General features: G+C 46.2%; 1 protein-coding gene across 6 annotated transcripts in view; it reads left to right on the forward strand.

Annotated features, from left to right (window-relative positions):
* The window catches only part of lef1 (lymphoid enhancer-binding factor 1), a 41500-nt gene extending 24101 nt beyond the window's left edge, over nucleotides 1-17399 (forward strand). Inside the window, exons 4-11 of one of the 6 annotated variants that reach the window (XM_085276679.1) lie at nucleotides 211-343; nucleotides 3187-3277; nucleotides 4396-4515; nucleotides 5294-5456; nucleotides 6304-6411; nucleotides 8238-8280; nucleotides 8876-8917; nucleotides 17187-17325. In XM_085276679.1, the coding sequence (XP_085132805.1) occupies nucleotides 211-343; nucleotides 3187-3277; nucleotides 4396-4515; nucleotides 5294-5456; nucleotides 6304-6411; nucleotides 8238-8280; nucleotides 8876-8910 (693 nt within the window). In that variant the 3' untranslated portion in view covers nucleotides 8911-8917; nucleotides 17187-17325. Of the gene's footprint in view, nucleotides 1-210; nucleotides 344-3186; nucleotides 3278-4395; nucleotides 4516-5293; nucleotides 5457-6303; nucleotides 6412-8231; nucleotides 8281-8875; nucleotides 8918-17186 lie in introns of all 6 variants that reach the window. The other 5 variants (XM_085276680.1, XM_085276678.1, XM_085276676.1 and 2 more) reach the window with 5 other exon arrangements.
* The last annotated feature ends 241 nt before the right edge of the window (nucleotides 17400-17640 follow it).

Raw genomic sequence — 17640 nt, forward strand, 5'->3', positions numbered from 1 at the left:
TTTTTAAAAATATATATGTATAGTAACTTCTTGACCATACAATGAAAGTCAAGAAGGCATTGTGCTGCTGCAGAGCAAGACCACCTGTACTCTATGAATCATGTGTGAGGGATCAGGGCCCCTTTTTCAGATGGAATAACACAAAAGGCATCAGCTTTTCACAGCATTTAAAAAATAAAAAAGTAAATCTTCTTGCATTTTTCTCCACAGTCCAACAAAGTCCCCGTGGTGCAGCCGTCTCATGCAGTCCACCCGCTCACCCCCCTGATCACGTACAGTGACGAACACTTCGCTCCAGTGTCCCATTCTGGCCATCACCCCCAGGATGCCAACAACAAACAAGGTAAGACACTAAAGAAATGCCACAGCAGTATTTGCTGTTCTTATCCCACATTTGAAATCCTTTTATCACACTGTGTGGAACTAAAAGGGGTCGTTTCTTTATATATATCTATGTAAAAGGGAACACAAAAAACGGGGTTTGCTGTGGCACTGAACACTTTGTTGTCAGCAAGTTTTCACTGACTGAAAGAGTGAAAACTGTAGAAGGATACAATAAAGAAAGTTGTCACAGACACATTATAGGTCACCAGTACTTCTTAATGCAATAAAATGTGACATTGAAATGGATTTTTGCACCGTATTCGCTTACATGGCAGCTTGATATGGAGGCATCGATGAACCCTGACTGCATTTAGGTTTTTTTTTGCATAAATGTCTGGATAGACGGGAATCAGGAGAGAGGGGGGAAAAAGTGTCGCAGTACAGTCATCCTTCCTATCATCTCAAAGTGTGAGCTCATTTGAAGCAGCCTGTGGGATGGCACGCTGAGCTCTGCTGCCCTCTCCCTCTGCACTCTTTGCCTCTCAGTTATAACATCAAGCTGCAGCTCTGACAGCTGCGGAGGAGCTCCTGAGCCGTTTGGGAGCGAGCTCCTCAGCCCTGCACAGCTGGAGACTTTGGCAGCTTCTCGCTAACGCAAGGAAGAAAGGAAACAAAAAAAGACGTGGCCCATCCGCAGTTTTGTCCCACACCTTGTCTCTTTTCTCTGCTTTCTTCTCCTGCGGCTGGCAGTTGGAAAAAAAAAGAGGAGGAGGGATCAGACAAGATGTGGGCGATGATGATGATGACGATGATGATGTTGAGGCTCGGAGGTTCTGAGGGACCAGCTATAAATAACAATGTGGAAATGAGCACAGGAGTACACAGAGTAGCAGAGATGAAGGGAGCGGGGACATTTAACGAAACAGTGCTCCACATATGTCAGAAAAATCACACGTCTGACATGTTTTGTCGAGGCAGGAGAGGATAAACAGGTAGCAGAAGGAAATAACGAAGGCACGGAAGATTTAACAGTTGTGTTGTCACGTTGTACAGTCTGAGGAAAAACGCTTCACACCCGTTTCACTGTTCACGTTGGGTCTCTGACAATCAAGAGCTGAAAGGAGCCCTGGAGGTCCTTCTTCTCCTTCTTTTTTTTTTTCGTGCTATTTGATCTTTTTGCACCCGCAGCCCAACAGAAATCCATGTCCAAGCGATCTGGTTGCAGAATTAGCAGCAAATGATTTCCCTAGGCATATTCATGTGTGTGGATATCAGAAGAGCTAAGCCAAAATGCTTAAAACGAAATCTCTCTTATTCTCTTTTTTTCTTCCTCTCTCTCTCTGTCTCTTCCTCTCTCTCTCACACATATCGACCATTTGCCGCTCTGAACTCCTTAGTGGGCTCAGACTTTGATCTGCTCGTTAATTATGAAAAACAATCATGGATTTTCTCATTATGAGCCCTAATATGCACAAGGCCTGCAATGAGGGATGGAAGGTCGAGCGGAGGGGAGGGTAGTGGGAGGTTTGTCTGGGGTGGGGTGGGGGGGTAAAGACATATAGCATGAATTTGATTAGTGAATACTTTTTTTAATCCTCTTTTTTGTTTGTTTGTTTTGTTTTTTTTTATGGTGACAGTCACATCGGTGTCACATGTTCAGAGTGGAAACGGGAGCGTGAAGCTTTGTCGGGATGTCAACGGGAACTGAAAAGGGGGGAGTGAGTAATTAGGCACCTTAGGGGTGTGAGTGACAAGGTTAACACGCCGGGGCGCTCTCTTCTTCCCCTGCTGCTTCAGCCATCGCCTGCTTCTCTTCTGCACTCAGGAGAGCCCTAAAGGAGTGTTAGGTGGTGGATTAGTAGGCAGGGGAGTAGCGCTATCCGTGCTATGAATCCAGCGTTGCTACACTGGCTTTGGAGATATAAGCCTCCCACTCGGCCAGCCTCTCTGAGGAGGGAGGCCCCCTTCAGACCCCAGCCTGGAGAGAGAGAGAAGGAGGAAGAGAAAAGATAGAGGCAGGGAGAAAAGGCTGGCTCCAGCAGGGATTAGAAAATGGTGTTAATCTGGAGGCATTTGCCCTCTTTTCTTTGTGTGTGTGTCTGCCTGAGCACACATGTAGGCACATTCCAGTTGCCTGTGTATAAACAGTATTTGCTGATATCTTCCGACTTTTATTGTTACTTGCACAACTGTGAAATAAGAAGGGGGGAAAAATGTGTGTTAAGACAAAAAACCATGAGACCTTACAGATGTTAAACGTTCGTCGCCCCGCAGCCCATTTCTCACTAAGTCTTCTCACAGAAAGATACCCCTTGACCTTGAAGCCCAACAAGAGCAGGCGAGCTGGAGATAGAGGAGCTTAGTCCTGGAGATCCACAGACAGCTAGTCTGTGTCAATCCTGTGTCTACAGGGAGAGCCACAGCCTCTGTCATAAAGATGAAGCCTCAATTATCCAGCTTAAAGATGCTGAAACACACTGGAAGGAGTCGAGCTTAAGCGGGGAAAATATTATCCGCCCCTTTCACGGGTTGATAATGTGAGGTCAAGAAGCCATGCTGATGCCCCGGTGTGTGCCCTGTTCCGTAACTGGCAGTTCATGACTTTAACCAGAATGTATGACTGAGGAATATGCAAACCCGATGATAATCCCAACTTTACTTACACACACACACACACACACACACACACACACACACACACACACACACACACACACTTCTTGAATAATCGCTAAAATATGTCTGTAAGGGATTTTTTTTTTTTTTTTTGCTAACCTGCTGCTTGCGCTGTTTCCTCCTTATCTGCATTCTGCCTATCTAATAGTTGTGTGTTGCTTTTTTTTTCTTCTTTTCTTTGACCAGGAATGCCCAGGCATCACCCCGGACCAGACATGCCCAACTTCTACTCCTTGTCTCCTGGAGGAGTGGGGCAGCTCACATCACAGCTGGGATGGTGAGTCACAGGCAGATTAAAGCAAAAGCCTGCACGACTGATTCATGCAAAAAGGGACCAGAAACTATGCAGCGTTTTTACATCTTATGGACAGTGACACTGTACCGGCTTTGTGTACTGAATAGAGAAGTACTGGCCTGGAACAGCAGCTTCCTCTGGGAGGTCCGCCTCCGGTGGTTTGTGCTGCGCTGCTGTGGCCACAGCCACACCACTCGACTGTGTGCCCAGCACATGTCAAATACATCACCGCATTCGTGCCCCTGCATAGCCATATGGCTGCTTAACCATTATCAAAGCTTTCTGGAAGCGCTTCTCTCTCTTTCTTTCTTTCTGAGACTTACTTCAAGTGCTTTTCTTTAGTCCTGTTCCACTGCATCCTTGTTACTTCCTGTGCTTTTTTTTCCCTATCCCCCAAACATATCTCTCTCACTTTCCTCACTATCTCTTACTCTGCTGGCTTTAGGGCAAACACTGAGTGAAGACAGATGTAACGTCCACGAGCAGGACACTTGATCACACATGACCAGAAGTCTCCACCACCTTTCCTCCTCATGCCCTTGTAAATCTGACTAACTCACTTTTGATTTAAGGAGTTAGGCTAAGGACAGGCGGCTGTTTTATTTAAAAACAAATCCCTGTTTTTCTACACCCACTGATTTTTGGTTTCCTAGGCAGAGTCTATACCTAGCAACAAGGCTGTTAGACTGAGGGAGTGGTGCATTTGCACTTTAGAACCATGTTGTTTGACACTTCACTTTAATTTTTTTATTCATTCATTAAAGAGAAGCTATAACCATGTTGTTAAAATCTAACAATATTATAAACTATTGATAGAAAAGTTAAAAAGTGAGATCTAACCACAAATTCTGAAATGTGACAAGCGTAAAAACACGGTGAAAGAGACGCTTGTTCTTGAGGCGTAACCAATCATTGGCTATAGTCATGCAATTGTCACACACGCCATATGCAGTCATGCGTATGGCGTGTGTGACAATTTCTAAAGTCATATAAAACAGTTCCCAGTCTTTTTTTCTCACTTTAATGCCATTTGGAAGATATTTTCCACTCCTCTGATCCTCTTCTTAGTCTTTAATAATCAAAATGTCCTGTTATTGCAGGTTCCCGCACCACATGGTGCCAGGTCCCCCAGGTCCTCACGCCACAGGAATCCCTCACCCGGCCATTGTCAACCCACAGGTCAAACAGGAGCCGCCTCATGACGGTGACATCATGCACATGTGAGTCCTGCAAACACAAAAAATATTACCTTAAAGCTTGTGCTGTCACTCCTCTATCAGCATTTTTTGACACAACAAACTTCCAGGTATTTGTGTTCTCCTCCACTCGCTACAGGAGGGCGATGCTCAGCAAACCCTCTCCCAATGCCTTGTTCTCTTTCTCTTGATGTGAGCAGATAAATGGCGAGGGCCCACGCTCTGCTGATAACAGGCCTATGCTTCATTTGGCCTCTGGGATCACAACACTCTTAGCTGACAACAGATACAGGTCCTAGATTAGTGCTAAGAATTCACATCCCCAGCGTGTGCAGTGGGAAGTGCTGTAAGAGCCCTGAAGTGGTTATCACTGATATTTCCATTATTCATGGACATCCTCCTACCAAGACTATACTGGTATCAAAAAGGTTGTTAGAAAGTAAGTCGAGCAGTGTTTTCTTTTAGCGCGAGAGCATTTGGTTTTAAGTATTCACCAGTGTGCTGCGGACAAGAAAGTTTGGTTGCCATTACTGGTGAAGTAATCTCTCTGCATGAAGGGCTGCAACTATACAACTGCACATGATTAAAGAGGCCGGGGCCCATGGCGTGGCAGCCCCTCTCACGCTGCCTCGCCATTGGTTGAGTGCAGCCAGACCCTGGCTGCTTTTGTCGCCACGGCGGCAACATAATTTCCTTCTCCCGTTGCTTTGGACTTGAATTTATTTTGCTTATTTTCTAACTTTTTTAGTGTTTTCTCTTTCTCACCTCCTCCACTTTGTTGTCGTATTCCGTTTCTCTACAGGAAGCCGCAGCACGAACAGAGAAAGGAGCAGGAGCCCAAAAGACCGCACATCAAAAAGCCGCTAAACGCCTTCATGCTCTACATGAAAGAGATGCGTGCGAACGTGGTTGCCGAGTGCACGCTGAAGGAGAGCGCCGCCATCAATCAGATCCTGGGACGAAGGGTGGGTCGCGCAGTATACCTATACGCCAATCTCTAGCTTTCTTTCTTTTTTCCCCCGAGTTTATCTTTGCTGAATCGCGGTGAGATCATAGTTTATGTCATGTTCTCTGAGGAGGCTGCTCGATTAGCTGAAAAAGTGCAATGATTTCTCCCCTTTATTAGCAGTCTTTATAAACTGGTTGTGATTATTGCCCTGATGATACTCAAGCCAATTACTTCCACTTTCCCCCTAAAGCCCCACACCCACCTCTCTCTGTCTTTCAACAGCACAGACATGGGCTGCCTGTCTAACTAACATTTAATCAGATTGGCTTTAATAAAATATGCCTGTATAATGGCACGGTTGGAAATGACAAAATTTGTTCCTTTTGAGGATTGGGAAAAGAATGGAACCACAGAGCCATGTTAAAAGCCTTAACGAATAGGCCTGGCGGTTGAGGCAGCCAGCCACAGCAAAGCCTAGTTTGTGGCCTGCGTAGGGTAATTGCTTGCTGACATAGTTTGAATAAAAAGCACTGCTAAATTGGAAGCAGTGTTTTCATAAGAAATCAAAGTCCCCCCCCCCTTCTTGTCTCCACCCCCCTCTCCCCTACTTTTTTCTCTCTTTCTCTCACTCTTGCGCATGTTAATCTCTTCATCATGTCCCCCCCCCCCCTTCTTCTTTGTGTCTTTCATCCCCCCCGCTTTTTTTTCCTTTTATACACATGTGGAAGTTGAAAAGTTTTTTCCCCCTTCTATACCAAAACACCAGCGCACGCCTCTACGCAGAGAACATGCAAGTGCATGCCAGTAATTGACTGTATGCTATTTTTTTTTCCTCCCCCTTAATCTCCTTTGTACTGAAACAGTGGCATGCTTTATCTCGAGAAGAGCAAGCTAAGTATTACGAGTTAGCCCGCAAGGAACGGCAGCTCCACATGCAGCTCTACCCAGGCTGGTCCGCTCGAGACAACTATGTGAGTATCAACAGAACAGACTGACAGAGGTGCGTGTGCGTGCATGTGCGAATGTGTTTGTGTTGATTCATGTTTCTTTATGTCAGCGTTGCATGACTTGCTCTTAAAATGCCACACAGGAATGACACACACACACACCAACACACTAATTTGCACCAGTCCTCCTCCATGCTAATGGGGTCCATTTGTAGACCCTTTGTTTCAGCCTAATGTGTAATTCATAACACTGTGATTCACTGTTATAGTGCCATCCACACTAAAATGGATTGCAGTACCACGGACACTATTATTGCCATTGTGAGTGAAAATTGCCTGGTAATGGTTACGGCGCTCTTTGATGTTCCATATCGGCTTCGGATGTAGAAAGCAACTGTTAGACTGAGTCGAGGAGGCTGGATTATACATGCGGCGTTCAGCAGTAGCAACCTCTGCTCCCCCAGCTGCCCGTTTTTTTGTTTGTTTTGTTTTTTTGTTTGTGAATCTGGGCGGTTCAGCTGGATTTTTAGGATGAAGCCTGTGTTTATTGTTACAGCATTTATGTGTACTTACGTGCTGCTGGATGAGAGTCTAAATGTGTTATTGAGTGACGTGTGACGTGTATGAATCTTTGTGAGTGTGTGTGTTTGGGAGAGAGAGAGAGCACCAGCCTTTATTTAAAAGTGTGGCTCCAGCACTCACATTCACTCCACCACCAAAGTGCTTTGTGGTGTTTATCTGCCTCCCCTCGGACACCGACAGCATCCCTCCTCCTTCTGCCTCCACGGCTCCACTGCCAAAATGCCTCGCTGAGGTGGGGTGTGTGTGTGTGGGGCGGGGGATTGTTCATAGCTCTGCTCCCAGTGAAGCACAGCAGAGTTAAAGATGCGCATCATCACTGCATTGGTGACATTTGGGCCGGATCCTGTTGAATTTCCTGTTTTCTCAGTAGTTTCGATGTTTAGAAGGGGGTTAGAGGAATGGCTTTCTATGTGGCACACGACGAAGGTAACGATAATGGGTAGTGCAAAGTAGATGGTGTATCCTTCTGGAATTAGTTATTCTGTGACCGCTCCCACAATCACAGTATTACAGACAGAGCATCGTGCCTGGAAACACCCAAAATAGGCAACACACTGGCGTGGAAAAATCGCGTATCATTCATAGTTTTGCCGTGCACCCCCTCCTATCTCTCCCCACCCTTTCTCTCACCCACACTCACTCAGCTTCTCTTCTTCCCTGTCTGCCGCGGCAGTAGAAGGCAGATTAGCTCATGAATAAGTGGATTAGCAGACTTTGCAGCAGGAAACCAAAGTGCTGCTCATATTTGACTAAAACGACTCTACACTGCTATCTATACCTATAGTCTCCCCCCTGGGGATTTAGCATAAGCTAAAAAATCCTTACGCACTCCCACCACCTCACTGGAAAAACGAGTGCTACTCTTCACAGCCTAATTGCAGTGAGCGTTTTTAATTGCACTTCATGTTAATGTTTGTCATTTAAAAAATACAAGGGGGGGGGGGGGGACTTCAAAGCTAGACACAGAGCTGTCAAAACAGCAGAACTTGCACTCGGCCGGGAATGGCCACACTTCAACAGGCCTGAAGACTATGGAAAAGCGGTCGAGAGGAGGTAGAGCACACTTGATACGAGATCCGGCTCTCCATCGACCCGTCCCTCAGTGTCGCAGTTTGTGGTGGAGTCCAGAGTCTGGGTTGATGCTGGTTGGATGCCCAGCAGGGGATGAGTGAACATGGCAGTCAGCAGCAGGATATCAAGAGTGGTCTAGTGAGCGTGAGTGCTGGAGCCACACTTTATGCGTTCCTCTGTATATTTTTTAGGGAAAGAAGAAGAAGCGGAAGAGGGAAAAGATGCAGGAATCGGCCACAGGTAAGAGACGCTTCCAACTCCTGCCTCCTCGCTCATTTGGGAAACGCCGTTGTTTGTTGGTTTCATTGTGCAGTTGGGAATCACTTCCACCATCTTTCTGTGGGGTCGTGTTTTACAGCAAATTGTCGCATTTGCAGTAATGTTCGCCCTGTGAAACAAACCACTAACCTCTCATTGACTGACAGCTAGTAGAATCAGACTAACCAAACTAACCCACTCACTATGCTCAGTCTAGCCTCAAACTTGACTTGTGTACACCCCTTCATTTATATGTCTCTATCCCTGTCTTCTCATATTACACCTACTTTGGGATTAGTCTGTCCATTCTATACGACTGCTTACGGATTTCTGGGCTTTGCATTATTTGTTTGCCTGCTGCTCTACAGTGTGTCTTTCTGCTGACCTTGTTTAGCTGCGCTTCTGAGCCTCTTCCTTAGCACTGCAACTGTAATCCACTGAGAATTACTTCTTAAGTAAAATGTCAGTACTTCCTTTTGGTCTGTACAACTGTATAGGCCAGATGGACGGTTATGATCTTTTGCCGTCCGGATACCCTTTTTTTTTTTTTTTTTTTTAAAGATGCAATTTTCTGCAGGTACAGGCCAGAGAATGAAAACGGCGTACATCTGAGAATATGGTAAGACAACCCCCCCACCTCTATGCCCTCCCTGTCTGGTCCAGTTTGATATATGTCAAGCTTTTTCTTTATCCTTCATTTTGTTCTTTAAAAAAAACTGCTAAACACTGACTTTGAGAGAGTATGTGCTCACAGACTAATCCTAAAAAGGTCCACCCTAACCTTGCCATAGTCATTGTGTCAGCTGTGTTAAGGCCTGAAGAGGGATTGTGGTTTGTGTGTGCGTGTGTGTGGTTTGCTCAATGGCCTCAACACAATATACATTAAATTTTCTGCATGCAAGCGTATGCATGTACTGGTCAGTTCAGTGTCTTTGTGAGCTGGTTGGATGAGAACTCGTATGCTATTCGGGGGTAAAAGTGTCCAAATAAACTAAAAATATTGCTTAATAAATCATGCAGCTCATGAACTCAGTGTTTTCTAAACATGGCATAAATAATACATCTGAAACTTTTTTTTTTTTTTTGCTCTGGTGGAGGCTAGGATATCAGCTCAGCCCCATATGGGCTACATGTGTTGTCTTTCTCTGCGTCTTTGTGAAGCAGGGCAGGATCCAGCAGCTTGTCTGGCAGGAACTTAATGAGATGCTATACCTTTAATAAGATTTCATGGTATCTGGGCTTTCAGGGTGTCTATAATGCTCTCATAACAAAGGCACAATGTAGTCTCTCGCTCCCTTGCTTTTTCAACACGTTATCAATACGTAGAGAGATATCGATCCACACCAAATGTCAAGAAAGGCCTCACTGAATTGTCACCTGTCCTTTTTTCTTCTTTTTTTCTTTTTCTTAAGAGGAGGATTACTAGTCCCAGTATGTGGTAAAGGCAACTCTATTCCCCCCTCTCGATCTTCCTGACTCTCCTTGAGTCGCTTCTCTCCCTCCCTGAGAGTCTGGTAGCATCCTGTTATTCCGCTTCCTTTTGGCAGCAGAAAAAGCCGGGCAGATGTGACAAATCTGGTCTTACGTCAAAATCACCCCTAACCACACAAAGGTTTTCCACTTGATCGATTCCTGACCCAGTGGCTCTGCGAACCCAAAATTGGGCTTTTCTTTTCTTTCTCTGTCTCTTTCCTTTTTTGGTGACCACAGCCAGTTTTCAAGGAACAGAGAGCGCAAGCGCTAAAAAGCACTTTATCTCTGATCCAATAATTAGCAGTGCCTAGCCGCAGCGGGATGGACACCCTTGCTGATTCTCAGTGACAGCCTTAAACTAATATGCATAATACCAAGGATACTGCCACAACTCCCCAAGCCCTCAATTTATGCAGATCCCAAAGAGCTGGATTGAGGTTAGCTTGCTGTAGACGCCAAAAAGCATCTTTAAATGAACTCGTTTGTCTATTCCTTTTCATCTGTCCGCGCCTCTAACCCATCTGTCTCTCCCCCGTTATGCAGAATCTGCAAAGAAATCTGATAACGAGTTAATTTTGGGGACTCTGTTGTGAACACCTCTATTGTACGGAGGTTCAACATTTGGACGGTTGTGATGAAGAATATTCTGGTGACGTGCTGCACTGACTTTATGCATTTTCATATTAAATGGCCTTTTTTAAAGGCCTGGCAAGCCAGGAGTTGAGCCTCAGAGCAGCATTTTATGGCGTGATGTCGGTTCCCTTTGTTATCTTTAGCATGTCAAACAGTGGGTCCACCACACAGCTGGCTCTCACCACAGTACAGCGGCTCTTAGAGAAGTCATTAGTCTGACATTGTGAAATTAGAGTTTCTGCCTGTCTCTCTCGCCGCTCCTTCCCTCACACCCCTTTCTTTACACTAAGTGGAAATTACTCTTTTTGCACTTTTTTTAAACTCCCCTTCGCTGTTTCTGCACCTCTTTATTTTGGTTCTGTCCATCTTGCTTCCTCTCGTGCTGTTAGCCTTTTGTCTGACTAAGCCCTCTGATTCACAGCCTTTGAGATAGTTATCTGGCTGAGACCCCTACATGCCCCCAAGGTTTTCTCCCGTTTCAGCCACTGCACATTTTTTTCACATGGGGGAGACACTCCTAACAAAGGTGGCTTTTTAATCTGGCTAACAAGGGCCCCCAGAGTTGCCGTGAAGCTGCATACAAGTTCACAGTTTTTGTTTGTTTGGGAGTTGCCACAAACTAGGCACGAGGTGGTATATTTTTATTTTGTAAATCAGGTGGTCCTGGATATGCATTATGAACATCTGCAGAGTGTATCAAAGGTCATTTGGAACCACACGCCCTGCTCCAGAAGCATAAAAGAAAGTGTTGTTCAAGCAGAAGCTTTGGTGGCCACTCTCGCTCATCTCCTCTTGTCTGTCTCGGTCGTGCCCCAGCTCTGCTCCCTCTGATGTCTGCAGCCAGAAGTCAGCTGTCAAAAGACTTTGATGAGCGAGGAGGGAGCGAGCGCGTTAGGGGAGAGCGAGGGCTAGAAAAGGCCCAGAAGAAAATCCCCCAGCAGACCCCATTCTCCAGAGTTCGGAGTTTACCCAATCTCAGTCAACCGCCACTCATCCTTCAGTCTCCGTTCCTCATTTTCTGCCCCCCCTCCCCTCTGTCTTTATTTGTTGCCTCTCATCTTCTCCCTCTCTCAGACCCTCATCACTCTCAACACATTGCACAAAATCTGAGCAGCCAGCCACACACTCAGGCTGCAATTAGGCAAGATTCAGCGTCTGCCTCCATTTCCAGAGTCATTTCAATTTGGCAGCGAGCCTCTAGGCTACTGCGGCACAGCCCAGTGCCTCCACACCCAGCCTTATTAGTGACCTGGGATAATTGGGGAAGGAATCCGGATTGCGAAACTGACTGTGGGTCTCGCTCTGAGCAGCACGCGGGAGATCAGAGGATGTTTTTAAAACTGTACCAAAAAAAAAAAAAAAATGGTGGGGGGATAGTTATGGGTAGGAGGTGGAGGAGAGATTTTAAATCAGAGTGACGCCCCAGCTAATGTTACTTTAGGTAGGAAATGGAATCGGAAATGCCCCCCCCCCCCCCCCCCTCCACAAAGCATACACTGTGAAGTAAAACTACTCTCTCAGCACTTAGCATGTGAAGCCTCAGTTGAGTGTGTGGTTTTCGCTCAGAAGTAAAAAATCTTTCACACTGACATAGTTGTCTTATCCTGGCTTGGCAGCCTTATTTCACACCTTTTTCTTTTCTCTTGGGGGGGTCGGGTGGGGTGGGATAGGGGACGGAGTAGAAGGCTCCACATGGGAATAAATGAAGCTGTAGTTCTCCTGTTGTTTAGACTGGGGCCTGGAATTTTTTTTGATTGAGTCACGGGCCTATTGTGTCGTGGTTTGGCCAGCTGCGGTAACAGCATGAGGGTCCAGTCTCATGGCTTTTTTGTGATGACTTCTCTACTTCCTCTCTTCCTCTCCTCCACCCCCCCTCCATCATCCCCCCTCCGGGGGCTCCTCGAGGCATTGCAGCCTCTCGGAAGAGGCAAAAAATATGTGACCTCCATAAAACCCTCCCCTTGTGAGATGCTTATCTGTGAGTTATCAGAATGAAAGCGCCCCAGGTAACACGGCGCAGGCAGGCAAAGGACGGAGCGTCAAAAGGAAGTCGTGTTTATTATTAAAGGAGGCTAAACGACTATCCCAGCTCTTCTTCCACTCGTTTTCGCTGCCTCGTTTCGCCCTACTCCACCTCTTCCTGCTCCACTCCTCTGTCCTGATGCTGAATATAAGTGGCGGTGGAGGCCCTTTGAAGCGAGACCACAGCAGAGGGAACAGTCATTGTGCAGGCCCTTTGAATGTGCCGCACCACCACCCTCCTCCCTGACATCCCCCGGTTTGCAGTGGCTCAGACTGAGCTGTGCGGGGGCACACGGCCAGACTTCACCCCCAGCAATGCCTCCTCAGATGTGGGCAACACCTCACCACTCCTCCCCACACCCTCCTGTGCTCCCCCCTAGTCTCACCCACACATGCCTGAGGTTTGGGCTTTTGGGTGACTCCCCCTCTTCCTATTCCCCCATTTGACCACAGCCAGACCCCACCCTTCCTCACGCTCCAATATTTTATACAGGCACGTTTTTCGCTTCTCATATTTCTTTTTAAACTGTTCGTTTCTGATAATGCTTGTGGAACCAATACAAACCAATGTTTTCACCCCCCCCCCCTTTTTTTTAAATGAATATTTCCTTTCATTGCCATCTCTTCCAGGTGTTTCTTCTAATGGGCCGTCTATTACTGTTTTTCCCCTTTCTTCCAACATTTTTTTTTGCTGTTAAGAGCATCACTGTAACACTTTTTATAGAGCTGTGGCTTCTTTGAAAAGCTGCCACCAAAGCTGGTTGTGCGATACAAGGCCAAGGTCATAGCCGAGACACTCCAGCACACCAGGCTCAAGTCTGGGCCTGAGAAACAAAGCAGCTTAGGTAATCTGCCTGCACTGCTGGCTTGTTTACAGCCTAAAATCATCCAACTGTACTTGTTTCTTGCCCTGTCAGAGAGCAATACAAGGAAAGTCTAAAAAGGTGATTCCTGCTCAGTAGCATCAGTGGACACATCTCCCAACCACAGGGTCTTTCCTCTCATGGTAGAGTCTGCACTCTCCACTTGACTTATTTTTAGAGTAATTTAGCAATTCAGCAATGTTTTCCTCCTTAATAGTACTGAAAAGAAACCCCAGCGCTTTTGTGCTGGGATTGAGGGGAGCTGAAGGGAATAGGGGTGGGTGGGGTGACGGGATGGAGGTCAGGGGGCTATAAGGCGTGTGGGTCCCAGCTGCGGGTGCTTTGATTCGGCCTGAGAGGTGAAAGCGGCGATTGAGGCGCGAGGCCGTGCCAGTTATCTTAACCTCCCACACTTCAAAAGCCGGGCAAGGGCTCGTCCCACTCCTTCCTCCCTCCCTCCCTCCCTCCCTCACATAGAGGCAAAGGAATTGGGGGAGAGTGAGAGAGAGAGAAAGGGGGGAGACTAAACCTTCACTCACCCTCTGAACAGAGGATCGTTTCATTTCCTGCAAAAAAGACCGGCCAACATTCCTGAGCACTAATGTGGACGGAGGCGGAGGAGGAGACGGAGGGAAGCGAGAAGAGAGGAGGGGTCAAGTTGCTCCTGAATCCAAGTGTTTGTGTCGGCTGGACCTTGTGAAACACTGGCCTGGTGCCCCCTATAACCAACCACCACCACGCAAGCACACACCCCTGCTGTTAGCACTAGCTCTTTTTGAAAAACTCACACACACGCAGACACACACTTCTCACCCGCCACCCCTCAGGACTCTTCCCCAGGCAGGAAGGCCAGCGCTTTTCATGTCTGCGGTGGGGGGAAGGAAAAATGCTCCCCAGGAAACTGGGTGCAGGGCCGGGCGTGCGGGTCCGCTTTGAGATCCTAGGATGAAAAGAGGGAGGGCGGCGGAGGTAAATAAAAGCAACAGGAGCTCTCTCTTTTTCTCTGAGCCATGTGTTCCTTTCAGTTTCTGTCCTGTGCCGCTCGCGGGTCAGCTCTCTTTGGGAAAGGTGGCCTCTGTCCCGTTCTCTTTTATCCACATGTGGTGAAGCAGTCAGCGTGGTGACGCGTGTTTGTGTGTTTGTGTGTTTGTGTGTGCTTAAGACAGTTTTAAGTGTTAAGATGTAGCGAACAGCAGTAGCACTCGCCTGACTTCACTCTCGGCTTTGCCACGAGGGAGAAGCAAACTAATACTGTTTCTCTTTCGTTTCTCTACCGTCTTCACAAAACATCCATCTTTTTAGTCACAGGAGACATCCATCCACCTCTGTCTATGCCTCTCCACTTTGATCACTGATTCTATTTGATGCTGCTTGGGTCTAAAATAACTTTCCTTGGCTTGTCAATAACTGAAGCTAACTTTGTTATGTTAGCCCAAGCTTGGATCACGAGAGGGGAAAAGAACACTTTTGCAGCTTGACAAACAATTTTCCCTCGTCAGGGAACCGGGGCCGATTTCATGAAGGTCTTGTGAAGTGGAGTCGCGCAACATTTTTACACCCTCGTGTCGACCTCTGCCTGAACCACGCAGGTTTGGGTAATTAACAACATAGCTACATGAACTATGGCAGTCTCCTGTGCAGGATAGTGCGTCTGTGAGTCAGGTGCCTGTTGTGCGACATAGTTTACATGATAGACACAGTTCTCACGTGCCTCTTAAGACTGCAGACCCTGTGGAGGTTTACCCGAGCTCATAGGGACACAGCTGGGGTGATAAGTACATCCTGTCGCTTTTGAAATTATAAATATTGTACATGACTGGTTTTTACTAGTACTAGTAAATAACACACCACACTGGAGATGTGAGGGGGATATTATGTTTTGGCAAAGCTTTTTCTCTAACACTCCAGTTAAAGATGGAACACATTTTCCCCAAAGTCACATGTTCAAGATTATTCACATTGAGAAGATAAGACTACTGTTATTATGTGATAAAGTTCTGCTATAACTTTGATTGGACACAAATATAAATATTCAAGCTGTCATCAGCTTCACTGTCATCTGGTCGGTCGATTAATATCAGCTTTAGCAATACACGGGCACTAAATATGTATAGTCTTTAAAAGTACACAAGTGCTCTTAATAGGTTGTCCTAACAGAGGGGTATACTGAAAGAAAATTCAACACAGTCAGGCTTTCTTTGCATTAGCTGGCTTGACAAAGCCTAAATCCACAGTAAGAGGTGATGGGCTTTAGGGCAGTGGTTATCAGCTTTCTTTGTTAAGCCCAGTTCTTTGCTTCGGGCTCTATACTCGCTCACATAAAAAAGGGGGCGTTCCACATGCCATGCAATGCTTTTTTTTCCCCCCCCACAAAATGATCCCTATGAGTGTCCCCTACTCAGATTGGAGATGTTATCAGATGATTATGATGATAGCACACAGAGCAACCAAAATAACCAAATTTACTCGAGTTAATGTATTTTATCACAGCTGTTCGTTTTTGGAGCTCTGCAACTTTATGCGCTGGCACCAAATTAAAAACCAAATCTGAAACTAACTAACATTTATGCGGGCAAATTCCAGTAACTTTACAGCTGGGACATCATTTGGTGTTTTCTACGTAAGTTATGGCTAAACAAATTGCACGCACAATGAAACACATTCTCTCAGCAGAGAATCTACATCACTCTTAAAACATGCTGTTAATAAAAGAACCAGTAATAACATGATGCAACTGATTTTCAGATCTGCTCATGACCAGGTAATGTGTTTAGCATAAGTTAGCTTGGTGATTTATCCAGGTTTAAAGAGAGCCGCTTCTGTCTTTAGGCTCAGTGTATCTGGCTAACTTGGTAATCTTGCTTCACAGTACACTCTTTAAGCTGAGCGACTGGAGGTACTACTTTCTGAGTCTGTTAACTGTCTGTAAAGTAGAAGAAACACACTGTAGCAAAAGGACTTGCAGTGGTGGAAGCTAATTAGATGAAGCAACACATTAAAAGTTAATAGTGATCCATATAATACACTAATCCTTCTGCAGTCACAGATATCTTGTAATGTATTAAGTACTGTATTCTGCATAAACCTGTGATTCCTCGTCTATTGTCAAAAACAGATTGATGTGGCACAGTAGACCGGGGTCAGTCATAGGCTACACTTGCTTATAAATGCCACTTTGAAGCTATTACAAATATGCTGCAAGCGTGGGATCAAATAATAGTACCTGCTGGCATTTTTCTAATGTGGGATACGGTTGTCTACCACCTATAGAACCATGAATGCGCTCTTATGTTGTCCCAAGACCAGAAGCGTGGGTGTTCAGACAGACCCAGAATTTCCTTTTTCTTGTTTTCCCGTCGCCCACCTGCAATGGCAGCATAAATGTCAACCAGAAGAAACACAATTGGGCGCTCAACCCCAGCGTGAGAGAGAGAGAGAGAGAGAGAGAAAGAGAGGGAGCATGAGAGGAGGAATGAGCAAAGAAGAGCGCAGCACTGCCAGCTGGGTCAAGGCAACCCCCACGTTACATGAGATCAAAGCTAGACCAGCCCACATCCTGCCACTGACCTATAAGGCCTCTGTAGCTCAGAGGCTCCACACTGCTGCAAAGAGTTTCATTCAACCAGCTTTGACACCACGAACTGAAAGCAAATGATTGATTATGTAGGTGCTGATGACAGATAATTTGTTCCCACCCCCTTGAACTAAGGGGAGCATGCTTGCATGGTGAGACACATGGGAGTCACCCTGAGTCATCTCTATTTGTCTTGTCTGCTTTTTGATGAACAGTGTGAATATAACTCATGTTTTGGCATGTGGTGTTCACAATGCAGCAGTTTTGGGGTTTTTTTTTTCGTGTACAGATGCAGTCATTTCTTTTATTCCCTTTTCTTCTAGGAGGAAAACGCAACAGTTTCTCCACATGCAAAGCAAAGGCAGCAGCTTCAGGCCCTCTGCTAGAGATGGAGGCCTGTTAGATCCCATGAAGACCCTTAAATCTCCAAAACCGAAGCCTCCAGTTCTCAGAGAAACCCCCACAGCACCCCACAACCCCCCCGTCGATACCCTGCCTAACCCTACCCGCTTTCCTTTGCCACCATCACATGCCACCGCCGTCACCAGAATCACTGTTTGACTCTACTTCCTCCCTAAAGGCGCCTGCTGTAGAGACACTGAACCGAACTGACCGAGACAATCATGATTATAGTAGGAGCACCCTCACGTAACCGTGCCGTCTCACTCTGAAAGCATCGAGTTAACATCTGTGTGGTTATTTTCATTTTAATATATATATTTTTTATTTTTGTTTCGTCAGTTTTCCTTTCCAATGTTGGCTTTACTGCAAATCTGT

This window comes from Mchenga conophoros, linkage group LG6 (assembly GCF_057382185.1).
Source record: "Mchenga conophoros isolate Kocher_MC1m ecotype Shallow Benthic linkage group LG6, M_conophoros_male_GT1.1, whole genome shotgun sequence".
NCBI classification, from domain to species: domain Eukaryota; kingdom Metazoa; phylum Chordata; class Actinopteri; order Cichliformes; family Cichlidae; genus Mchenga; species Mchenga conophoros.